Source organism: Netta rufina (genome assembly GCF_964035555.1).
Source record: "Netta rufina genome assembly, chromosome: 2".
Classification (NCBI taxonomy): domain Eukaryota; kingdom Metazoa; phylum Chordata; class Aves; order Anseriformes; family Anatidae; genus Netta; species Netta rufina.
Window position 1 is genome coordinate 60,945,416 of NC_140124.1, and position 27,222 is coordinate 60,972,637.

The 27,222-nt window shown below is 38.3% G+C and overlaps 1 protein-coding gene across 2 annotated transcripts in view; it reads right to left on the reverse strand.

Moving 5' to 3' along the window:
- Positions 1–365: 365 nt before the first annotated feature.
- The window catches only part of PDE1C (phosphodiesterase 1C), a gene marked incomplete at both ends in the record, with an annotated part of 314,013 nt that continues 287,156 nt past the window's right edge, over positions 366–27,222 (reverse strand). For both annotated transcript variants that reach the window (XM_084282675.1, XM_084282676.1), the window contains 2 exons: positions 366–535; positions 8,259–8,324. In XM_084282675.1, the coding sequence (XP_084138801.1) occupies positions 366–535; positions 8,259–8,324 (236 nt within the window). The remainder of the gene's footprint in view (positions 536–8,258; positions 8,325–27,222) is intronic.

Below are 27,222 nucleotides of genomic sequence, written 5' to 3' on the forward strand. Positions count from 1 at the left end.
CTTTCTGAAATAGGAGTTATAGTCTTACCTGTGGTAGGCAGAAGGTCACATTGAGAACACCATAGGGAACCCAAGAATCTACAAAAGCATTGGCTTCCTTAATTTGACGGGAGACAGTGGTATACAATTACACTTTAGGGTAACAGACTAATATTTTAGTACTAAGTGAATGTATGCTACAATAATAAAGAAGGCTATTGAGAACATTAAAAAAAATGCTCATTATATTTTTTAAATCATACACGTGCTTTTATCTAGAATTATAGCTGCTGTACAATGCAGTATGGCCTGTGCAATGATTACACAATGTCCTTCACCAGCCTGGGAGGCATGTCATTCCAGAAGATGCTTCTTCATCTCTTCTGCTATTTCCTATTCCAGTTCTGGGAAATATTTTGGATTTTTTTCATCCTTCCCCTTTGGTCAAGGAGCTTATACCTCACCGAATGTTCCTCCGATTTCTTGTGGAAGGCTGGGAAATTGGATCCTGAGCTGTGAGTGGGCCTCTTGAGGTGACGCATCTGTGGTTTGATGGCTGGCAGTGACAAAGCAAGACCAACAATGGTTAAATAGTTACCATGCTTAGCATTCACTCACTGGTGGACTAGAAATTAATTCCTTCAAAGCTGCATCCATCCCCTCAGTACATCCTGTCTGTGTAAAGGAGGATTTCTCAGCCAGTGAACCAGGACTCTTTTGGGTTAGATAGATACAGGGGCTAGAAAATTGGTTAGAAGAAAGTTCAGGAATAAAATATAATAAAATGTGAAAATATGTATTATAAATATGGATGTAAAACTCTAGGATGAAAAATAGAAATCTGGGCAATTAAACACTTCAGAACACCTGATCTTGAAATCATGCCCTTACTCAGACATCCTAGAAATCCAAAGCAGCCCAGGTGGATTCCAAGGAATGTTCTAGAGGTTAAGAAACAACAGTTTAGACAGAAGATCAAAGTACCAAAAAGTCCGAATGAAGAAGCAACTTCTATATTTACCTATCCACAAGTACACAGCTAAACACCTCACTGTTTTCAAACTATCAGCAAACTATCAAACAAAATCATTTTAAGACAATAAATCTGGACTGATATCATGTTTCCCAGAATTCAGAAACAGGTGGAACTGAGAGGTTTTGTATGATTTTCCAGTAAACTACAGGGCATTGTGAACGTCACACATGGACCTGTATCAATCTGACCATTCTCAGCTTTTTGACTGTGTTTATTTGAATCTATGTCTTGCTTTCTAACATCTTTACACAGGCAAAATAAAAACAAATGAAATATGACTATGACCAAAATGTGTTTGTCTTATGCTTAGTCATTAGTTGCAAAATAATGAAGTAATAACATGATAATTAGTATGATAAGCACTTTAAAGAAAAGTCATTGCTCTCAGCATGTATCCTAAAAAGAGAAAAAGATTCCCCTGTGTGAACTAACATCAAATGCTAGCACACAGTCACAGTCTCATCTTGTTAAACTCTTTGAGTGATTAATCATACTCTAAAATGTCTTGGAAAATAAAAAAACTATGCACTTCATAAACCTTAGAAAAACGCATCCAGATTTCTGCATAGTCTTATTCTTTCCTGTTCTCAACTAAACTAGACTGACATTCATTTAAAGCTTCAAAATATCCATTAGGTGAGTTACTGTTCTTTGAGGCGCATTCATTTTCCAGATTCATTCTGTTTTCTGTACTCAGCATGGATTCAGCCAAACTGTTATTGGATTTTCCATTGCTCAGCATGGGAGAATGTTTATTTTTAACTGGAATTTCACTGGAGTTGTTGCCAAAAGAGATGACTTAGCTAATAAATACAAGTGGTTTAACCAGGATACTGACAGTGCCATTTATCATCTTTGTACAAAAGCTGATAAAGGGAATCCATAATATTTAATTTCTTTGGGCTTTATTGATCTGAGGTAGATGGTGCTGAGGAGAAGATTCTCTTAAGACTCCAGAGATCTGTTCCCAGATTTCTCACTGACTTCTCATCTGACCCGGACTGTAACATTTCTCCTAGTAAAATGGGAATAAAAATGAGAAATACTTACCTTTTTCTGCTTGCAACACTACAATGAAGGACTGCCATCCTTGTACCACCCTTTGCCCTTCCTGAGGGACACACATACTTTTAAATGATGACTATATTTTCAAGGAGGTCTGCTAAGCAGAAGGGAGCATAATGCTCACTATCTGCTTCTAAGTTTTTGTTGAAACATTATATGTTGGGTATGATTCACTTTAGGTTTAACTACAAATTCAGAGTCAAAGTGAGGCAGAATTTGAAGATACTTGCAAACACATTTACAGCAGACCAGCTAACAGGTTTCAGAGAAAAATGTACCTTGTACAAATGTTTATATGAAGGGACAAAAATGTTCATTTCCCCATCCCTTCTTCCCCCATATGTAACACAAAAGCAACCTACTACAATCCATGCAGCTCTAGATATATTAATAGCTTGAGGCACTACACCAGAAGCTATTCTTCTGTACAAACAGTGATGGAAGCTCCCATAAGCAGCCATAGCTAATGTGTAAGAGACTCATTTGGAAGTGGTGGTACATATACAGAAGGGCAGGTGAATAAATTTGCCACAGTCTAAGCCATTCATCCATGAATCAAAAAAACACAGGGGTACCAAATACTGCCCCAAGTTCTGCATTTCAAATTGACCCTAAAATATGCAACGCACTCCCTGGGTGAGGTCAACTGGCATCAAAACCCAATTTGAGGGGGAGTCCTTGAATTAACAGTGTAGACAATGACAAGAGTTTCAGTTTCATAGAGAAGATGAACATAAGAAAATAGCTTACTGAGGAGTCTGCCCTCTGTTGACTGAGTATGATGGGTATTTCACATCTCAGCTTGAATTTAAGTCCTGCACCTGAGTCTGCAGGAATTATTATATACTATAGTCAAAATTTTAGCTGGAATTTTCTTGGTTCCACTCAGTCTCCTGGAAATTCAATTTCTGTTTCAGATTGTACTGATCTGCAATAGTTTTGGCCTTGTTGCAGTGGGAAGGAAATTATTATTGACGTAACTGACAAAATAAGGTATCATCACCTTGAGTATTTCTATCAAAAGTTGTTATAGCAACAAACACTTTTGTTATTACATAGTAGTTCCACTCTGATCAGAAAACAAAACAAGACTAGGCAAAACGCTGATACCGTTTTCTTTTCCTTTTCAAGCATTTTACATCAGATACAAACATTTCTATTCATTCAAAAAGCACATCCCTTCAAAAAAAAAAAAAGCCATTGAAATGTCATTTTCTTTAATGTCTTCATTACATTCACTGAGTGAATAGCACAATTTTTACTCAGAAAACCTGCTGGGGAACAATTTGATTCTGATAAAAAATCAGAACACAGTCAGCTGAACAGCCACAGTTCCAAAAGGGGTTTGAGTGCTCTGTGCTGATACTTAGTACCAGAGGGAGAGGAAAAGCTGAGGGGAAAGAAAGCAGGAAACCAGAAGGGAGAAAACCCATACAGGCTACTCAGCTTTCACGTCTTTCCCCAGGCTGGTGGCAGATCCCTACTGCCACCTCTGCAGGAGCACCCAACCATGGCTCACCACCTTTGCAAGGAAGGAGGTCCAGCAGCGACACGTGCATGATTCACTTGACAGCACAGGTACTGGAGGAGGCTCTGCAAAGCAACACCAGTGAGTCTGGATGAGGATGAGGAATGAGGCATTGCTGTCTCTCCTAGCTGTACTCATCTTATGAGGGTACACTGTGGCTTCGCAGAGGCTCTGGGGTGGAAAGCGTCTGGAACACAGCTTGGTCCAGACAGTGGTCTTTTTACTCTTCTCCAGACAGGCAAGCACTAACAGCCTGTGGCATAACATGGACAAGGCAGTAACACGTTCCCTTGCCAAATCATCTGCAGTTAGTGGCCTCCGGGGACATCCTGAATTCAGACCTTCTGCCATTTCAACCTTACCTCTCATCCCCCTGCAAGAACTATGGCAACTTTTGCCTTCAAATACTATGCAGGCAGGATAAAGAAAATCCTAGCAGAAGGGCTACAGGACACATGAAAGGCTGTTATAATCAGTAAAGGTGATAAAGGTGATTTACTTATTTAGTTAAATAATTCACCAGTGAAGTAAGGGAATTATTTCATCAGGCATTTTTACTATGAGATGATTCAGGAAAGCTAGGGATACTTATGTTCCTAATTCAGTGTTCTGCTGCTATATCAAAAGAGTATGCTCAAGAGGGCTTATTCTTTTGTCTTCTTTCCCAACAAAGGAGGTTTTCTGCTGTAAGTAAAGGAGAGTCTCCAGGACAAAGAAGCAAGAGAACCACAATTGTATTTCATTAAAGACACACAAACACTCAAGAAATATTCTAAACCTGGGAAGAATCAGTCTGAAAAAAATCTGTCTGCTCGCTCATACAAAATTCACTGTTTTCTCCAATGAGACACCTCAAGTTGAGAGTCTGAAGACAGCTACCTCTTGGGGAGTCACCATGGCAATAGCTGAGGGTTTAGTACCTAAGGATGAGATTCTTCTGTCCAGGTATGCTTTTTAATCTACTGACTGAATGCATATTATATTTTTCTCCAAGTCCAGCCATCTCCTACATTAGCACCCAGCCTTATGTGACAGCCTGAACACTGTAAGTTCCTGCTCCATAATATTGCATGAGATCCAACTTTCAGGAATATGAAGATGTGACATAGCTTGTAGAAAACTGTGTTGGTGGCTATCATCTGCTATATTAGTTTTCTCTGTACTCAGAAGAGGAACGTGTGGGGAAGGAACCCTACCAGTTTTCTTCTTTTACACTCATCTATTAACAGAAATTGCACAAGAAGCAGAACAAATAAAATTGTTTTCCCAGGCTTCTATGCCTACCAGACAGTAACACTTCTCAGGTCCCTATTACTGCAGAAAAAAAAATGTGACCGCTAAAACTGTTACTATGAAAATGTGACTTTTAAAATTGGAACTTCTTTCTCTCCTCCATGCTGAAATAAAATGCCTCAATGATAATGTCAGACTTTTCTTCTCTTTAAAAGGTTCCAGTGAATAAAACCAGCCTTTAACATGGTCTTTAACTCACATATTCATGCTCTGAAGTTTCTGTAATGCATCAGTTTTCTGCAGCTCTGTAGCCAAATGAATGCATCAAAGATTCAAATTAAATAAAGAATTCCTACTTTGCAGCTTTCCCACTTGTCCTGTTATCAAAGATATATATATCTATATCTATATATGTATGTATATAGATATATAAAGCATACATATATGTAAAAATTGGCAGTTCTAGAGAGGGTGTGAAATATGTAGAAGAAAGGGAGAAAAAGTTGACCTTCAAATACCTATTCTCTAGTCAGGGTACACTGCAAAAGAGTGGAAGTACACCCTGCAGGCCTGAGAGACTTCTGGTAAGACAGGAACAGATGGCAGCCAGGGCTTTCTCTGGTTTCACGAGTAGTCAAGCCCTGTGGGAGCACTGCCAGGGCTCCCTCCTATACACTGCTGCTTAGGCTCATAAACCTTCCCCAGCTTTGTGACCTCTTGGAGGTTTCTTCCTCCTGCTCACTTCAAATCAGCAAGGCATAGATTAAAAGGTTAGTGATCATCATGAGTGAGTGACTGGCTGGCAGAGAAGTAATGGGCTCACGTGCATATGTTGCCTGCTCTTGTCAGCCTCCCTTCTTCAGAATTGACTAAACCCAACAAAATAAAGCTCACATTCTTTCTCAAGTCGCTGCATGAGATTCACAGAAAGAACAGTAACATTTTCTCTAATTGAAAATTTTGTTTGTATTTACAGCAGAGTGTTTCTTAACTACACATTAATTAGTGGCTGCCTCCAGCAAAAGCAACCCGCCTGAAATGTGATCATATAGGGCATAAACAAACCAGCACCATAATGGCTGTAAACAAAATGCATCACTGGGCTACATAAATAGAAAATATGGCACTATTATCTACTCCCAACCCGTATTTTAAGTAGCTGCATAGGAAGGGCTGATTTGCATACTGTACTAGAGTAAACAGTTTGTGGTGTAAGCCACAGTAACAGGGCACATGTAGGAAGACATCAGCGTTCAACAGCCAAATGGAGAAAACCCACTGGGTCCCTGATCAATGCCAAAACATACAATGAGGTGGGAAATCTTTAACAAATGAGAGTCAAAACACAGCTCATCATTTCCACAAGTGCCAGCCAGGAGGCACCTTTACATAATTCAATGTGAGGTTGTCACAGTGAGTGTTGCTACTGGAAGTAAGGCAGAACTGGCAACAAATCCACAAAGTGTCCTTTAGCAAAAAAAAGAGATGTTGCTGAGTTAATTGCTCCCCTCTCTTACAGAATTCCCCTACTGCTGGTTTTCTGTTGACCAGTTAACAGATCCCTAGATCTGATAGTTTTAAAGGGGAGTAAACAATATTCTTAAATAACAGATGAGTAAACTGGGGCACACAAGAACCATTTAAGCAAGGTCAGCGAGCAAGTCAGTAATAAACAAGGGACTGTACCTGGTAGCTTATGGCAAAACCCTCTCTTCTGCATTATATTTGCTACCTTCCTGTTACAATGGTGGTCTGGAGGGTGAGAACAAAAGTCACACATAAAATGGAATGCGGGATTTGTTGTTTGCAGGTAGTCATTAATGAGTTGATTGATTAAAAGTGGTAATGACACTGGCAAAAATGGATGAAAAATAATACGTAAACATTGCTCATTAAAATTGAACACAGACCAATGCAAATATGCCAAAATGTATAAAAAGGGAACTTGTTTTGAAATTAGATCTGTTCACATTGCCTGCAAGTTATGGCTGGAGTTGACAAGAATGTTTATTCCACAATTTTTCCTTTAAAAAAAAAAAAAAGTATTTTTTCTTCCAAAAAATATGTGTAGGTATCTAAAGAACAAGACCTCTAAATGCCATCTGCAAGAAAATTCTGGGTGAAAACATTCAAAGTAGTAGCCTCCCTGTGACTAGATACAAGAATTTAACCAGTGCTGGGACCCTATGAGACACATGTTATACATGCACCTAATGTTGATGGTCACTGCCAATGATGAGATACTACAGAGGTTAAGAGGACACATTTATGGTGCTTACTGACTGTACTTTCTATCTAAAACTGTCTCAGGTTAGTTACGTAGAGTCTTCATGTGAGCATGCTGACCAGTGGTTTGAATTTTACTTTCAGTGATTGTCTTCTTTTTTGTTTTCACACAAGGGAATGTTCCACAGAGCACAGTGTTTTACCAAGGAAAAACAATATTTTGAACTCTCTCACATTCCTGCCTGCTCTTCTCTTTACTGGTACCCACGTGGTGGCTGCAGCTGTGCCGATGGAAACAATCTGCCAAGGTGGCGGTCGCAAAAGAGCATCATGCCATGAACAGCTTGGAGAACTGACACTGCACAGAAACATGCTATGGCATGTGGGCCTCTATATATAGACCAAACCACACCTCATCTGCTGGCACAGCAGTCGCTGATGAAAATATCTGCAGCAAAACTTTTTGCAGTACTTTGCTTGAGATTTTTATTTCTTTCTTGGTGATTTCTTGTTGTTTTCCTATACATATACCTTTTCTTTCAATAACTGTGAATAATGCATACATGAATGCCTTTCTGTATGCCCATGACAAGATAATATCTTGACAATTTTTTCAAACTAAACCACTATCTTCTATAACTACTCCATGTTCCCCTCCTTTTTTTCTGACAGTTGTGTGGGACAAAGAGGAAGGGAATAAGAAAATGTCTATCATGGTGAAATAGAAACAGAACCATAGAATCACAGAATATCCAAGATGGAAGGGACCCACAAGTATCATAGAGTCCAACTCCTGGGTCCCCAAAGGACCACCCAAAACCAACCAACCAACCAAATAAAAACAGGAAGACCTGGGGGATAGGAAGGGCACACACAAAAAAAGCTACACTTGGCTCCAGAAAACAGCTTCATTTTTCTTGTCAGCACCCATGTCATTGTGAAAAAGGCCCAAATTACATGTAGTTTCCTGATTGAATTAAGACAGTTTGTGGACAGTTTTGCGAGCCACAAAATAAAAGATATTTGTTTAAAGAAATGAAAGGCGGTGAAGCTTAAAAACAACAGTTCATTTGTTCAATCCCAGTGAATGGACTTAACTTTTTAATGCAATACATGAAAGTATTCCTTCTCCCACATATCATGTACTGCAATGCCTTTGTCCAAAGCAAATTATTATTATTGCCAACTGACCTGGCAATGTAAGACGGTTTGCTGAGGAACCTGAGCCTGGTGAACCAGCTGAAAGTTGCGTTGCACCTTTAAAGAGAAAGAGTAGTTTCAGCAGAGATAGATAAATAGTAGTCCCGCTAGCCACACAAATGCTTTTTGTAGTGCTGCCGCTACCATGAGGTGTTTGTTGTCTTCTTTCTGCCACTTCTTTTCAATGATTTTAAGCCAGGCTACTTTACTTGTGAGACAGGGCAAATAGGCTCACTTTTGGAGACCTTTCAATGTAGAGAAATCAATATCAAACATACCGTTATTCTTTTTATCGATTACTGAGATTGGGTGGAGATACCTGAGTTATTGATACTGGAAGTTTCACATTCTTAAGCAATAGTGGTTTTCCAAGGCTTTGGAGCCATGAACCATCACCACCTCTCAGACACCTTTCTCTTCAGCTATCTCCATGTCCTCACAGAACTGGCAATGGTCAATTTTATTGCCCAAGGAGGTTCTTAAGACAGTTACACAGCACTTACCTTGCTTCTGTATCACTTCAGTAGGTAGCTGGCATCACTTTGGGAACCACTGGTTGGTAGTGACTCCAGAAATTTCTGTCTCTGGCTATACACTCCAGAGAAAGGACTCTGATACTGTATTTGCAAGTGGAGTTAAGTCACTTAAGATGCCTTTTCCAAACCATCTTTTCTTCCCTCATGCTTATGTGAGAGGCTGGATTTTTTATTTGAAGACCATGGTTGACTACATCAATACCTTCAATATCTATCAGAAATTGTATTCATCTCTACTTGAAGAACTGGGGGTAAATTAAGAATCAAACCAAGCCAGTAAAGGCATAATATAAGCAGGTACAGTGGTGAGCACATTCTTCAGGAAATTAATACCAATGAACCTTTCAGAGAGGAAAGGAATGAATTAAAGCTGGAGTTTCAGGTAAAGGGGAATGCATGAAGCCTTTCAGGCTTGTACTGAATGTCTGTGAATGTCACAACTTTCTTGGAGAGAATGGCTTAGTTTCTGCCATTGTTTATCATGATTATTTCTTTTTTTTATGGAAAAGATCAAATAGAAAAACAGTAGTGATATGGGAAAATTCTATTCATTATTAGTTCACAGGTGCTTCCAAGTCTGTCTGTGTCATAAGCCAAGTCTACCTGTGCCATAAGACACTTTGTAAAAGACAGCATGCATAGACATAGTTGAAATGCTGTGAAAGGAAGTTTGTAAACAATACCAGAACATGGGACACCAGCCCTCTGGGATAGATACACGTGTTACAAGTGGCACAGAAAATTAAAAATCACAGTGGGCATGAATGAGGTGTGTTGTTGATTGAGATGCTTTTATGTTGTGATTCCAATCTTCTCACGAGAGACCTGGAGACCTGAAATATCTTTGTGTTCGAACATAAGCAGAGTCAATGTAATGCTGCAACAGGCTCTACCAATCTACATGCAAAATTGACATCTTCACTTGTGATTAATTTCATGAGGAAGTTATATGAATCATTGAATAATGTACTTTTCCCTCCATTTAAATGATAAAACACAAATACAACCAAAGATGTCAACAGTGTTTGCTGCCAATTTATAAATGCACTTCGAATTTGAAAGAAAAATCTCCCATCTTTAAAAGCTGGATTTTGGGAAAGTAAGAAAGCCAAAACGAGAACATAACCTTTTTTGAGGATGAGCATCTGAGATGTTATTTGGTCTCAGAATATAAGGTAACACTTAGTTTTGAAACCAGTGAAAAGCTGGTGGGAATGAGTACATGCTCCCACAGCATCTCTGATTTCAGGAACATGTCGTATATTGATATGCAGACACTGGCAGTGCAAGAAGGAAGACTAAAATCAAGGTTTATGACAGACAGAGGACATTGCCACCTGGAGAAAGGGGGACCAGCGAGGATGACACATGTAATCTTCAAACATGTACAGGTTTGAGAATGTGTTTAGAAATGAGGTAATGCCATTAACTCCTCCTCACAGAGAGTTGTGGTGAACAATGGATGAAGTCCAAGCAATGTTCCCACTATGCTTAGAAAAAAAAGTTAATTATTACTATTACTCTACGGGGAGCTGGATGCTGGAAAGCAAATGGCAAGTGTCATGCCTGGACCATATGTAGAAAGCACCAGAACAAAATGAACCCTTCTGCAACTTTAATTCAAATGGAGTGGAGACCTCATTGCTTTTATTTGGTAACAGGATGAACATATATGGACTCAGTTACAGAAAAATTGGAATGTTGAAAAATGCTTTATACATTTAAGAGACCACAAGCCTCCTCTTTCAAATAAGGAACTAACAATAAATACATATTGTTTAAAATTATTCTCAGAACATTTGAGAATACTTGCATTACATGGCATGATTCATTTCAGTTTTGCATTTTTTTTCCCTTGTGAATCTTATCAAACCAAATAGGTTTTTTCATTACCCAACCCTCCCAGTCCCAGGAGCAAAATAGCATGGAGTTTTACTTTGGGCATGGAAGGTAATTTGTTTTCCATACCCTGGTGCAAAATAGCATAACAACCTGCCTCTTCCTTGAAAAATGTTAGAGAACAGGTGTCTATTTTTCATTGTAGTTCAGTTGAAGAAAGGTATCTCCATTATCATTTCTGCTAATACAAACACACTCTAAAGTTTATGTTCAGCTTCATACATAGAATTCCCTGCAGCTGAGAAAAGGTTATTTTACTAGACCAAGATCCTTGAATTTGGTTAATTTCCCCTTAATTTCCCTCCTACCAATACGTTTGATTATTCTTAACTTTATTTAGGACCTGTCACTGAATTTCTAACCACAGAGCAGTGAAATCTACTGTCACAGATAAGCCATAATAGTCATTCTTCCTCCCTGCTGAAGGCAGTCAGTGTGCTGAGGATGCCTTTGATGGAAGTGCCTACTCATTCACATGGCTGCAAGAAGTAGCATCACAATAGCAAAGAGAAAGATATCATCTTTTTGTGGTGGAAGCAACTCCTACCACAGCAAAGGAAGACAGCACTACCTTGGTGCAATGGCTTTACACAGAACCACCCTGCTTTTAATGAGCTGTACAAGTCTTGGTTGTTTAGTCTTTGGCCCCAGATGCTGCAGTGGGGCTGGCAGTACTCTGCATGCAGCTTCCTTTGATTTCAGTGCAACTAAAAGAGTGATCAGGCCCTAGGTGTTATTTTGCTCTAAGCTGATGTTGCAAATGCAATGGCTTTTGTCCATCAGAGAAGAAGGGAGAGGAGAAAAGGGAAGGAAAATATTTCTGTTAGAATCTGGGCCTGTAGACAACCAGAAGGGCTGGTAAAACCCCAACCAGAACCCTACAATAAAAATAGCAAATATTTTAAAAAATTGCATATAAAATTGTATAAAAATATCATCCAAGCAAGAAGAAAAGGAAAATGCTCATTCTGTCAATCTACAGCTAGGTTTTATCACTAGAAAACCCCAATGGCCGTAAGTAGTTTTGTTTAATAGATGCACTCCTACAACCACCAGCAGAGACAATGGGATACATATATTCCTCCTACCACTGGATAGCTTCTAAATCTGGGGTTATGACAAGTACACAGCAGTTGACACATATGCACTTAGAAGAAATCAAAAGAATACAAAATGCCAAGAGTATGCTGTGAGGCTTGTGAGTGCTGTGAGTGCTGTGGTGTGCTTAGGTATTAGTGTAACTCTGCTAAAACTGAGCTCTGGACTGGGAAGCCGTGATTCAAGTCGAGAGCCAGCTGGTGTGAAGTGGCTCTGTTTCTTTCTACTCTGTGATCAAGTCACCAGAACAGAGAGAGCTGGTGCCTTGAAGCCAGACATAGCTGGCTGATAACGTGTCACAGTCCTGCTTGGGCACAGGTGAGAACTGTCCGTGCTTGTTCATGGTGAAAAAGGGACGCTGAAACAAAGAGAGGGCAGGCTCAACAAATGGAAATGCCCGGCCCATGTTTCTTTTTAATAGAAAATGGTGGCATCAGCAGCAGTCATCTGCTATGCTCTTACTTTGAGCACAATAATCAGATCTGTGATCAGTAATCCAAAATAGGGTTGGCCAGGATTGCAAAACCTCTGTGCCCATGGAAGTAGGGAGACCACCGTGTTAGGACACACATCTGCCACTAAACTGAGATGGGAGTAGACCTGCTCATGCTGCAGGTGGCACAAGTGGGATAGAGCTCTGCACCCACTTCAGAGGGAGCAGAATATGCACCTTAAAATGTGAAAGCATTCTTCCCTCCCTTCTGCCTGGCCAGATCCATGCAGCAATTTGCACAGAGGCTGTGTCATCAGGGCTTGCTCTCGTCCTCAGTGAGGGCATTCCTGTTTTTGAGTGCTGATGCTCAGACATCACTTCTGAGATAGATCAGCACTGGTCCAGCACATGCAAAAGCAATGGTTCTGTGGTTTTTAAGGTTTGTGGTGTGAGGTGATGGATTAAAAGAGAGTAAAAGAGAAGCACTTGATTATGCTGTCATTTGCTGAGCATAAATGGCTAACATATGGTATAGATCATCAGGATGAGGTTCAATATTGTAGAATAAACTCGGAGGAGAAAGGAGCCAATAAGAAATGTTTAAGACTATCTCCTGAATTCATAGGGATGGGCTTGTTAATTCTAGTTGAGGCTACAAAAGTGTTGTCAGTTTCCATCATTTCCAATTTGAATGGATTACTATGCTTTTTAATTAAAAAACAGACCCATTGCAGAATTTGCAAGGACTAACAATGAAAGTGCTTCTTGTTGTCTTCAGCTAGGCAAGCTCATGAAACTTCTGATAATAAAGCAGCTTTGCACAGCACTACAACCAACGTTGTCTGAAATATTTTTTTCTTCCAGACTTAGCTTGTAAGACTTTGTATGTACATAAGCAAACATTTGCATATTCAAGTGGTAGTTTGTAAAAATGCCACCACATACCATTTTTCTCTGGCATAACCAACCACATTTTGGAAAGGTTCTCTCCAATCACGAAAATTCTGTTTGGAAAAAAGCAACTTTGAGACAAATGGAATTTGCCTCTTTCATTCACCCATCAGGAACCAGGTTCTCAAAGTCCAGATTCATTCTGCTGCTAAACCTCCTACTGCACTAATATGTAGTGTATACATATACCAGCCAAAGCTATACAGAAGATTGCACTTTTAGACAAGCATCAGGCTGCTTAGATTGACTACACTGAAACACATTAAATCTAAAATAGAAAATATATATATATATATATTTTTTTCATCTGCCATTTATTTTGACATCAGGAAAAAAAAATAAAAATAAGTTGGCATCTGGCATCTATCTTGCTTCTCTAAAATGGAAAAAAAATGGTGATACCCATCATCTTTTTATAAGGAAACACAAAAATCTGACCATAGTTTGTAAGGAAAGCTAGTTAACGAATTTTGAGAGAGTGTATCATAGGCAAACAAATCCCTTCTTCCACAAAGGTGAACAATTCTTGCATATTTGTCATGCAAACCAACAGTTCAAATCACTGATTGAGTGCAGAACAGAGAACTGCTACCCTTTGAGCTACATAAATAATGAACAGTATAATAGATTTTTTTTTTTTAAAGGAATAACACTTTTTTGTTTGTTTATTTAATTATAGTGTGTCCAGGAGTTCAAACACTAGTAGTGCTTGATCACCATGATCACCATGAATCAAATACCTGCTAATTCCCCAAACACCAGTGCCAGTTAAAGAAGGAAACACCAACAAGGCTACCTGCTTATCTTAATGGGGAGAAGTGTCTGGATTCACCCTCTCATATTACACAACAGTTTTGGGGATGTAAAAGATGCCTGGTACCCTTCCAGCAGGGAAGAATTTTCCAAGAGCACCAACCACCCCCACATAGAGGTGGAAGCATGCCATCTTTATCACACAGCTTCCCAGCTCGTTACATGCACTCTGACACCAGGATGCTTGGTGCCTACCAGTAGGACCTCCCAAATAATTTTGTAGGTTTTCAGCCTGGGGCCAGCAGTATGGGTCCTATATTTGCAACATTTCTGTATTATTCATTAATTGTATAGTCTAACTGAGGCATCTAAAAGGAAGGCATCGAAAAACATAATTTCTATACATCCAGGCAAAAATTAGGTAAGGATGCAACAACAGAAATCCTTTCTCACTCTTTATAAACATAGTCCATGACATTAGCAGATAAAGACCTAATTGTTTTCCTCTCTCTCTTTTTTTTTCCTTCTTTTTTTTTCTTTCATGGAATAAAATAAGAGAAAGCAGTTCTGTATTTTTTCTTTTCACTTTTATTATTTTTTACACAATTGCACAGTGGCTGATCTCTAGTTTAACTGGGAGGTGTCTAAACATACCATTCCTTGGCTCCCAATGCACGAGCACAATGCTGCAGAGTGTCCCAGGGAGGCAGGGGGGTCTGGGTATGGTAATGTAGGTGTGATCTGGGATGGGACTCCATGAGATACTTTCATCTGGCCTACTGTCTTCGTAGGATCTCAGTTCCTAGATTTCACTTTCACTTTGTATATTTCCAAGCTAATAGAAGAGACTTCATGGGGATTTTTTTAAGTGACAATTAAAAAAAAAAATCTAAAAAATGCTAATAATCCACTGTACCAAATTCAGAAGAATTTAAAAGAGCAGGAAAATGTTAAAGCTAGCTGTGACTGGCTAACTGTATATTGCAAAACATTTTACTGCACACCTGTGTGCTGAGATCAGTAACTTCTCTCTCTGACTACAGCATCTTTTCTAGATTGGCATCCAATTCTGATCTGCAGTCCCTGAGCAGCAGTACATCTGCCACTTCCCTTATTAGCTCCTGCCAGTGGCAAATAACCCTGGCAATCCAGGAAAAATATTTTCCAGATTGACCTCATACCTTTGTGCCAATTCATAAGGAACAAGAACTGACCTGCTGTGAATTAAGCAGTCTTGCTTTGCTATCTGAAAGAAGTTAGTCCCAGAAAAAAAAAAAAAAAAAAAAAAACAGAAGCAGATGAAGAAAAAGATTTGGATTTATTTTAAAAATTATTCTTCTATGCACGACTAAGGCATCTTTAGTCACAGTATGTTAGGTAAAGCTAACTTAGAAAGTATTGACTAAATCATCCTGCACCTCTGACCAAACTCTTGGTCACAATATGTTCTCCCTGACTTCAGGGAGGAGTCTGACAAAGCTGGGACTGAGTCATTGCTGCAGTATTCCATTCTGCATTATTGATATTTAATCAGTGATGTCCCTTCACAGAGCCTGGTCCAGGCTGGAAGTCATAGTCTACCGAACTTAACCAGGGGATGAATGCTGATGGTGGGGGGAAAGAGGAGGTGGGACAGTGCTGCGTGGTGGCACAGCGCTCTCCCTGTCACACGGCACAGAGTGTGCTCAGTGCTGACTGGGGTGCTTGGTACCACCTAATAGCACCCCTTCTTTTTTCACAAAATCTACCCTGGAAAGCATACAGGGCTACCACTGAAGCAGGAGCTCAATACTGGGAACACTATGTGCCTTTATATTTATTTTATTCACATGAGCTGGTAGAGTGATGCCAATGGTGAGATCTAAGAACTGTTATTTTTGTACATCTGCCTTCTGAAAATATGTGATTTAAGTGCAACCTTTTCACAGCATGAACCTAATCTAAGCCTCTGGCTTTGATCAAACTCTGGTGTCCAATAAAAGAACCCAAAATGTCTCTAGACTCGATAATTAAAACCCCAAATACAAACACTCCTGAGTGAGAAGGTATTCATGTTTAGATGCAGATTTACGCTGAGCTGACTGCTGTGATTTTTGCTAGTGTTATGTGAAGCTTGTCCCTGTACATGCGCATTTTAAGCAGGAACAGAGGTCCAAGCTCTAATATAGGCTGGTGGTGAAGTCCTGTGCTTTTGAATATGAAAAGGAAACACCAAAGTGTGGCCCTCCTAAGCTAATGTTTTGCATGTTCTCCACACAGCAAAGAGCCATGACAGCAGTCTGATTCATTGCAGAATACATACATGACTAACACAGCAAGACCATATCCTGAGTGAAAAGAAGTTATGCAGAAAACAACTGTATGTGATTGCATGTGTGTCTTGATTTCCACATGGACAGATAAAATTACTCACAATTAACTGGATCCTTACTAAGATTCCAATCCAGAAAAGCACTTACTTACATATATTACACATTTCTCATAAAAATATACCCTCCTGAATCAAGGCCTGAGTGAGTTTTTTAACATTTTTTTCTCTAAAGTGGGCTAAAATGATGGCTCCTGTCCATATGTCTAACTCCACAAAGAGTTAGAGTTAGTGAGACAGTGATTCACTGACTCCAGCAGTGTATTTAGGACACATTTTCTCATTTTGTTTTTGTTTGTCCGTACTTCTCCAGCCATGCTTTTCCTTCCTTTGTCCTGTCCATTCAGTCAGTGATGAAAGAAATATCACACTGAGATGAAAGTAAGAATTGATCTGTGTGATTCCCTGCTGCCCTTCTTCTCTTAGATCTTCAGGCCAGACAAAGTGTGGTCACTGACAGCCAATGAACAAATGTGGGAAACAGCTCATTTTCTGTAATCTCAAGTCAAAGCAGACACATCAAGCAGTACATTAGTACATACTGTCAGAGCCTGACAACAAAATTTGCCCTAAGGGAATATCACTTTCATTGATTATTTCTTTCATTTTACTAACTGCAAAAACACAATAAAATCAAGGCTTGAGTGAGTCTGCCTGCTGTTTAGAAGCAAAAATATTTTGCTTATCATTGTATCATCCATGAATAACATCAAATCTTAACAAATGGTAGATTGACTCTACAAATTAACCATTCTTACACGTAAAATCTTCTAAGGCAAGGGTAAAACTGATGTCAAATTCTGTCTACCAGGAATTGGAAAAAAAAAACTCTTGGGGAAAAAGAAAAAGAGTAAAAGGGAAGTTTTCATTTGTTCGAAATTCTTTTGCATCATCCTAATGTTGGCTTCACAAGCTGAGACATAGCAAAGGGCAATACTATTTTTCAAAGATGACTCATCTATGAGCTCCACCTGTCCAGAAAATGGAACCATTTGCATCAGGAAATCACCAGATTTTTTTTTTTTCTTTTAAAGAAAAAAAATCTCCCCAAAACAACAAAAAATGCACACATACATAAACAAACAAACAAAAATAAATCTGATCCCCCAAAACAAGGCCCCCACCCTAGAACCCGGAGTCATTAGCTGTGAAGTAGCCAGTGGGAGGAGGAGTGTTTTGGAAGTTGTTTAACGCCTTCCTCAGAAACTGGTCTTTGCGGAAGGAGGAGGAGAACAGGAATGAAGAAGCTCAGCTAAAATGATGAAAGAAATTTGCAGTCTCTTTTTTTTATATATATATTTTTACTCTTCTGTATCTGGAAAAAAAAAAGAAAAAGGAAAGTGTCAAATGCTGCCTTTCTTCCCTGTGTCCAAGGAGCAGGTGATCTGGGAGAGAAAATGAAGGGTATCAGTTTAGACAGACTAATTCCCTCGAAGCACTGTAGTTTTGCTTAACTGTTGAAAGGCTGCAAGGTGAGTTGCATGAAATCTGTGCCTCTTATTGACTTGCGTGGAAATATAATTTTGTCTTACACAAAGTGAAATCCATTGCTCTATGACTAATCCAGCAGAAATCAAACCTTTGACAGTGTTGTGATTGTGTAACAGAAGTCATCCTGCTTAGATCAAGAGGTCCCAGTAAGTTTCTTTGCTTTAGAGCTCTATGATTACCCTTGCTCACTAGCTATTTCAGTACTTTTTTGGTCATAAAAGCAACAACATTGTACATATGGTTTGGGGTGATAAAAAGAAAATGCTCCAAACACAAAAGCATACTATTTTTTAAAAAGCTCCTGTCTCCCAAGTAGTTTGCAATGAAAAGCAGAGCCTCCAGGATGGATGGGTGTTTGAGACCTAAGGATATGCATATTACATTCTGCTTGACTTGTCTGTAACAGAAAACTGACTTAATACAGTAAGTGCAAAACTGCACCTCTGATCCAATTATGATGCTGTGTAAATTTGGTTGCAATTTGCTAATCTCCAGCAACTATTTGCCCAGGGTAGTGAGTAATGTCGCCAATCTTTGTATAATATCTGTAGGTGTTGACTAGAAAATACCGAAACAATACACAATATCAAAACACATGTTGATGGAGAGAAGGCATCTTCTCATTGAGAGTATTCAGCCCAAATAAAGTCTAATAAGTTCTTGAGTATGACATCTAGGAGCAAATGACAGCAAAAGACACTATCAGAGCTACGCATTCACAACAGAAGGAAAAACATCCCTGTGAGGAGAAGCTTGTCAGTATTACTCCTAGCCATAGTGTAATAACGGGCTGTCTTCCTATACAAGGAACTTGCACAAATCAGGTATCTAGGGACAAGCTATTTATGAAACCATCTCTCACAGCAAAGATACGATATAAAATATTCAGGACGCACTTAGGAGCTTATATTTGCCTTAGATAATTAAACTCCTTGATCTCTTCAGAAACGTAGAATGATTAAATGGAGCTAATAGAATTAACTCTTTGGGTAAATACAAACAAATCCCCTGGCCTCAGAATTAGGCTATATTTGACTAATGTTAACCTGAATAATGATAGGTTGATTTCTATAGTTATGCCACAAAGGAATCTTCACAATGAATAAATTGCCTTGAAGAAGAAATATGGGCAAGAATCCTTCCTCACACCCTTCTTGAGGAATCTTCTGGAAAAGCTTCCAATAGGAACACGAATATTTTATTCTATATTGGCCAAGCCAGTTTCTCTGAGTATGCCTGGCACTCTGCTTAGCTACTGTTACTCCAACAACATTTATGTCAGCAGAGTTTGAAAGTGCATTTGAAAGAATCTCTCAGGCAAGTTGTCTCAATCCAAGGACAGATGGAATTTACCTGCAAGGCTGTGCATGCCTCTGAAAATGGGATCATATAAAAATCTCTTTGTGTCCCTTTCAGAAAACCAGCTTCTCTTGTCTTCAAGAACATGCTTTTGGCTTATTTATTTATTTAAGCAAAGGCAAAAAGACAAAACAAATATCTAAGATTTTGCTGCTAGATTGCATCATCTCTGATGTATAGCAGTGGCTCGACTTGGTATCATTTTCTTCTACCATGTAGTTAGCAGGGGTTCTTCTTTCAGGATGGTCCCCTGTAAATTGCTACAACAATATCTTGCTCACTGATGTGAATCTAAAGACACTGTTGTGAAGAATTAAGCTTTTAGCATTTCGTCGGATTTATTTAGACTGAGCCGTCACACTGCCAGCACTACAGACAGTGTAATCTTCAGTGTTATAGCAGCATCCATAACAATAGTGCTACACCTTCTTGATGTATCCCTTCTAAAAAATTCGGCCTGATTTACTGTCATTAACAGGATCATAATAATCCTGCGAGATGTATAATTAGATATATTTAAAAGAGAAGATACTGATCCAGAAGGAAAGGTAATCATTTGGAACATGTCCAGTAAGTGGAGTAAATGACAGCTTTGGTCATTATTTCTGAATCTTTTAAAAGATTTGCTGAATCACAGCAGGAATCTGAAGCAGAGCTCGAAGTACCACCAAAGTCTCCCTTTCTTATGCTATCTGTACTTACAAGATGTTTAACTCCTCCTATCCCTTTTAATGAAACAGGGATAAATGTGATGTTTTCTTCTAGATTTTAGAAGTTCCCTGCAGAGAACTGAGTCATATATTGCCTTTTGCTTCTGTCAGCCACATCATCAGCTTCAATGAGAACATTCCAATACAGCATTTGCTTTAAATTGTTTTTCTACTTGGTGAAGCAAATGTTTTGGCTTGCTGGCCGAGTTTCCCTTTGGATACAATATAGGTTCCCTAAAACTACCTTAACTTTGGATATGATTCAACCTCTTTTTCATTTCAGCACAATAGATCCAGTGCAAATATTAGTACATATTAACAGAGGTAATTGAAAGAGGAAAAAGAATAAATACTCAGTGCTCTGTACACTGGAAGACTTGTAGATCACTTGGCATATACTGAAATTCATTAACTGAAACAGCCTCATCTGAATACATGTCTCTGTCCTTCAGTGTCACTGTTGAGTTTATTTTGTTTGTCAGGGTTGACTATTGGCCCTCCCCTTGATCACAAACGAAATGCCAATGACTTCTACAGCTCTTCACGAGATACCAGATCCCACTGCAAGAATATGAAGTCCATTTCTGCTATCAGCTTGTAGTTAACACTAGGGCATTTTAACATGCGCTCTTTGGGCTATATATATATATATATATATATATATTTACTATTTTACTATATAGTCTGACATACCAAAGTGAAAATATACTACATTGTCTTTTCCTTCACACAGCATGCAACTGTATCTGTACAGCAAGGAAGCTGGCTGTCAGTTTTGCACAATCAGTGATTAATCTCACACAATTGTCTCTATTATTGTCTCACACAAATGTCTCTATTTTTGTGATAAAACAAATGTTTTGGAGTCCAAGGCCTTGCAAGAACTACCTATTTTAACAGTTGGCATTTATTATGCCTGTCTAATGCAAACTTGCACAATCTGCTACCCAGTTGGAAAACAGGAACAGAGCCCCAGATGCATTTCGGCTGAGGTGAGAGTTTAGACTGACTCAGGAACTACACCTGCTCTGTAATGACTCATGCTCCTCTCCAAGCACACATCTCAGGCACTGTGCTGGTTGGGCCAGCTGGAAGTATACGGCTGACCTCTCTCTGTACTGTTTTTGAAGGTGGCTGCTCTGCCAATCCAGCCAAGCGCTTGCCCTTTCCCTCCATCCCTTCCTCCCGAGCTGCTGAAAACAAAGTGCTTCCTGTAGAGAGCTCAAGACACTCCCCGTGTCCTCCCATGCAGGGGTATGCTGTGAAGACAAGACTGAGCCCCACGGTTTCCAAGTTTCATTTAAAAGAAAATTCTGCTATCTTATCTCCTAAAAATTGAATGCTGAATGTAGGCTGCAGGGCAGTGTGATGTGGAATAAGGATTTAGTGGTTTTGTTTGTTTGTATGTTTTTTCCATTGGAAAGCACCAAGACCACTTCCAATGTGAACATCAAATTTGTGAGGTTATTCCATTGTTTCTATTTGCTTTTCTCAAACATGTTTCTCAAATATTTTCCTTAAACGTTACAACCATTTTTGATAATGAGGGAAGCACAAGATGATATCACAGCCATCCAGGATTATACACTCAGACATTCTAAGAGGATTGTGGCAACCTTGCAATTCATTTGTGAAAAAGAAGTGTTTAGCATGTATAAATACTTATCTTTTTGGCAGGCTGTATGAACACTTCTACAGGATAGCAGAACCCCACCACACTGACAAATAACTTTGCCCTTGAGGTACTATTGCCCCAATGTATTTTTGAGTTTGTATTTTAATCATGGAAAAACCTGAGGAAGAGAGCCTTAGTTAGTAGTATTCATCCTTATTTAACCCCCTACAGGGGTGACTTGTCATGCTTTTATGATACGAAATCATAAAGATAGCAACCAAAAATGTCAGCATACAATTACTTTTAAATGAACATTTTTGATTTTTGTATACTTTGTTCTTGAAAATTTGGGGGAAAAAAAGAACCCTACAGGTTTTCTCATTTCTATTAAAATCATTGCATCCTAGTAACAATAGTGCATAACACTGACTGTCAGTTTTATGTTCTAACATAAACAGCAGATATCAGAGGGGTTTCACCTGAAGCAAAGTTAAATATGCAAAGTTTATGTGCATAATGACTCTATAGCCTGAAAAGGGAGAGCTGTGGGAAGAATATAATAAAAGGCAAATGAAAATGTGATAGGCATTGAGAAGGTGAATAGGAAACAGTTATTCACTGCTTTTTATAGTGCAGGAAGGGGGTTATCAAATGAAATTATCAAGCAGTAAACTTGAAACAAATAAAAAGATGTGACTTTTCATATAATGCCCACTTAAATTTTAAATTGTGTTGCCTCAGAGTGCCCAGTACACTAGTGTACCAGGACTCAAAGGATAATTAGACAAAGTAATGGAAAAAAATACATCAGAGGTTATTCAAGTCAAAGATTTGTTCTCTACCTTGTTCCTTTGAGGAAGACAAAGTTACAGAAGGAAGGTATTGCTCTGTTTTTATAATTTCTTCATTAAAATCTCTGCTATGAAATGTTGTAAAGTAGATGATGGAGAGCTAAAGAGACTTTTGGTCTGAGCCATCAACATTGAGTATTCATAGGAAAGCTGATACCGTATTTGAAAGTAGTCTCTACCTTCATTTATTTAAAAGAAATCAAAACAAAATCTCTCACAACAGATTTTAAAATATTGCATAAACTGAAAAAAAAAAAATAATCAAGTGCTCAAATTTTTAAACAAAATTTAGAATTTCCCAAACAAGTAAAAACTTGCATCAAACATCACATTTCTATGAAGCTCTTTCCTGAGACTCATTTTTTCCCCAAATTTCCAGCATTCCTGGAAGTTTAGAAATACTCAGACTGCTTAAAATTTGGATTATAAACCCACTTCTTACTTATATTTCTGACACTTCAAATACAATAAACTTTAAGCACAACAGATAAGCCTAGGTTTTTTAGAATAATACTAACTCAAAGCCTGTTCTCTCCCCTCATTCTGCTCTATCGAGGCACTGGGGGAAATGACAACAAAAATGACAAATTGTTGTATGGTAACCGATGTCATAAAATGATTACTACTGATGCAGTGCAAAATGAAGGGAAATAACAGTATGAGTAAATGTGTCTCAAATAACCCATAATCCAAAAGGAAGTTATCCTTAATACTACAAACAGTGAAAGTATTTTCAGCTGGTGGAACAGATCACTAAACAATTTCCATGGTACCCTGTCATCTGTTTAATTTCTTTTGTTGACTCACTCAGCATCTTGCAGGAGTGACCCCTTCATTTTACATGCACATCCCCAAAAGCCTGGTTATTTCTTGTCGCCCTGAATGTTAAAATGTGCTCAGACGTACATGTCCCTGTCTGAAAAGCACTTTTACAGCTACTCCTGGAGCTCTGAATAAAAGGAAGATGTCCAAAATCTGAGTGCTCAGTTCTCATTACTGGATGATTCTTTCTCCTGTTTAAACCATTTTGAAAGCATTTTTAAATAAAATTAACAAGAAGAAGAAGTAAATTCTGCATAGTTATGCTATTCTCTCACTTCTGTTGCATCAGAGATGAATGAGGCCTAAGAAACAAAGTTCAGAAGATCAGTGAAATAAAAAGCAGATATGTATTACAAGTTAGTTCATCTCCATTATCTGTCTTTTTAATGGATGAGAAATTTTGTAATGATTATTTTTTCCAAAGGGAACAGAATATTACTCGAAGGTGCATGAGTCCTGTTTAAACCAAAGGAAAGAAATATATAAATACTGTTGGGAGAAAATTTTAAATACCTGTTTTGTAACTGAATTTAAATACCATCATTCTAATTTAGCAGATGTCCCAAGTGCTTAACATTTATGTTGCTGAGGGGGAAAGACATTAGCATAGAAGGTATTCTGATTTTTGAGTTTTGGCACATAATTATCCTTAAATCATTCATGACTTCAAACAATTTCAATTCCTGTTCACACTGATCTTGAATTTTATGTTTGCTTGACAGCTTGCATTACGCTTGACCTGAAATCATTTCAGTGATGGAAGAAAAAGATTAGTTTTGTTTTAACATATGTTGTATGATTACTAGTACCTTATAGAGATACTTAACTACAGAGAAAAGAGCAATGGATACATTGGCAAAAGTTTGGTTACACCAAATATGTTTGAATTTCCTAATAAGGCATGTAGGAAATAAATTAAAAACTCACTGTGCAAAGAAGCCTACAGGAAAAAGTGCAAAATCTTATTGTATATTTGATAAGCAAAAATAACTCAAACCTCTGAACACGTTTGTGGTAAATGCTAGATCGTGTTTTTCATAAAAACCTGTTCTGTTATGGATGCAAACTAAAACCTTAGTGCTTTTCAAGTCACAAGAGGGATGAGCTGCATAGACAGAATGATAATTGAAGCCAACAAAGTTTTCAGGCAAAGATACGAGTAAGAATTTTGTAATTAGCACTGAGCAAATAATTGCTTCTTTGATTGAGTGACTAAACTGAAAAATTAGGATAATTCTTAGCTCTGGGTCAGACAGAAGTAATTGCTTTCTTTCTCTCTTGGCAAGAAAAAAAAGTTGAAGAGTGTTTTTTTTTTGGTGCATGGGGCGTGGATAGGAAAAGAAAGATTCTTTCAACAACTCCCTGGTTATGATATTAAGAATACCTAAGAAGCAGTTCAGAAGCAGAGAAAAGAATGAAACTAGAGATGGACTGATTAATGGTAATAAATAATAAAGGTTGCTATTAGGGTATTAGAGTATCAAAAAACTAACCTGTAAAGTGACTCTCCTTTTTGTCCAGCTTCTGCAAACTGAACAGGACATACTCAAATACTGTCAGTCCAAGGGACTAATGTCTCTTTGCCTCTGCACCATGGAGAGACCAGGCGCACAAAGCAGAGGTCAGGAAAGTACCCACCCACCAAGCACTCAGCTGGCAGTTTATAGAGGGGAGTCTTTACCTTTGGATTTCCATTCTGTTGATTTCTTCCCTCTTCTTAATGCTTCTACTTAAACTACCTTGTCTGAGTCCTTGTTTAGTAGGATACCTATATCTGGTCTGCTCAAGTTGGAAACTAGTTGTCCCATGCGGAACAGACAAGGTAAATCACTAACCTTTTGAGGAGCTATTTAATATTTTTCCTTCCCTTCAAACATTCCCATAAGAAATGATCTTGTTTCTCTTTTGTGACTAAGTGTTGCACAGGGAAAAAAAGAGGCCTGATTGTTACTGGATTTAACGTAAGTTTATGGAGGGAGAGAGCAAGAAGGACTGGCCTCTTGCTGAAGTAAAACTTTCTACACATCATTGCACATGCAAATTATCCTAAATGGGATAAGAAGGACTATAACAGAAGCAAGATCATAGCTCCACTCCCTGAATGGTGCAATAAAATGGTTGATGGTGCAAAATCAAGGATGAATTTCCACAATGTACTGCACAAGTTACACGTTTCCACTATACCTCTAGTGCTGTGGATGTTATCCCTGAGGAGCTATCTCTGAATGGAACTACATCCAAAGAATAAAAGGTAACCTGAAAATGCTCCCTGTGAAGTTAGCTATTCAAAAACACACTTAGGTACCTACTGATTTTTTTACACCATTCATCTGGATACTCCAAATATTCACATGAATCTGAAATTAAACCAAATGCCACGTCTGAGTTTGCAACTTGTCACACAATCCACATTCTGTGACTTTATGTAAAGCAGAAGTAAAAATCAATCAAGCTTTTGGACCAAGTCCTAAGGACTTCCTAAATACATGGCATGGCTTGAACTATGCTCCTGGAAAAGAAGCCAAAAAAGAGACACATGAAAGTCTCAAAGAAAAACCAGGTGCTTTCCATAAGATTTACACATACAGTCATGAAAGAAACAACTTGCAAAAACATACATATATTTATGCAAGGTAGCTCTCCATGCCTTCCCTGTATTCTCATCAAGTATGCATGCATGGTGATGTAATACTCCTGAAGTGAGGATGCTAACATGTATTTTGCATTTAGCTTCAAAGATCGCATCACATCATGTTCATCTTCTATTTAATATTAAAACTGCATAAAAGCTTCTCAGAATACATCCCTCTATGCAAATTCCAACTTGCCTTAGGTGTCACTTGCTAAACAGAACACACTCATTTTTTTAAAAAAGAGCACAGAAAGGATTTTAAAAGAACAGAAGGCTTTTCTCCCTCCAACTATCCTATATTGCACTACTATGGAGCAATTGTTCAGCAGGGATAAGCTGTGGTGAAATACATCCTTTTGGATTGGAAAATGTCCTCATGCATTCAGGAAAGCTTTTCCAGAGGACGGTAGAACAATGATCTCCAATTTCTGACCTACGGCAATAACCTCTAACATAATTCAGATAACAGGCCATAAAAGAAGAAAAGGAAGGAAATTGTCTTTAGAAATAGTCTTCAACTCCAGTTTGCTACTGCTGCTGGATTCTAACATACAATATCAAGAGCACTACATAACAGAAAGGAGTCCAGTATGTTTGTCTTACAAACTGAAACAGGCTTTTTTCTTCTGACTGTACTGGAGAAATCAGCCTATCTTTCTGAATAGAAATAGAGATGGCTCTATTATGTATATGACCAGAAATCTATGTTTTTACCTATATAGGTGAATGTTCATTTATACACTTGCATAGCCTCATTTAAAACAACATTGGCATTATGCAGATTATAGGATCAGGACTTTGTCAGATGTCCAAGTGTTCATTGCTATGCATTGGTCTTGCCTAGATCAACATATATAATGCCATACTGAAAACTCTATCTGCAGATGGCTGCAAAGACAGATAATTTCTAATTGGCTGAACAGCTTTGTGAAAAGTTGCATTCTCCTTGAATGAAGCTGGGGAGAATCATGTTAATTCAACTGTATTTGCAGTAAATGTGAAGCCATCATCACATTGTAAATCATCACCACCATTACAAGTTCTCTCAAAAAAAATTTTTACACCAAAGGTATTTTCAGATAACAATGCTCTGTGCCAGCTACTCTGCCATCACAGGCCCTGTACTTTACCCTTCTAATCAACGAATTTTGCACTTGCTGATCAAGGAATTATTTCAAAGAAAAATTAAGACCAAAAGACAGCTCTATGGGTTGGCATGGGCAACATACTGAACCTTAGGAAAGGCTTTTTACTGCTGTTAAGTAACAGCATATTTTAATAAAATCGAAAGAAGCTAAGGTCTAAATTTCTGCTAAGCCTGCTATGTACTCTTCACAGAGAATGTACATTCAAAAGGATTTATATTATAAATTATATTATATTATATTATATTATATTATATTAATTATATCATATCACTTATATTATATTGCATTA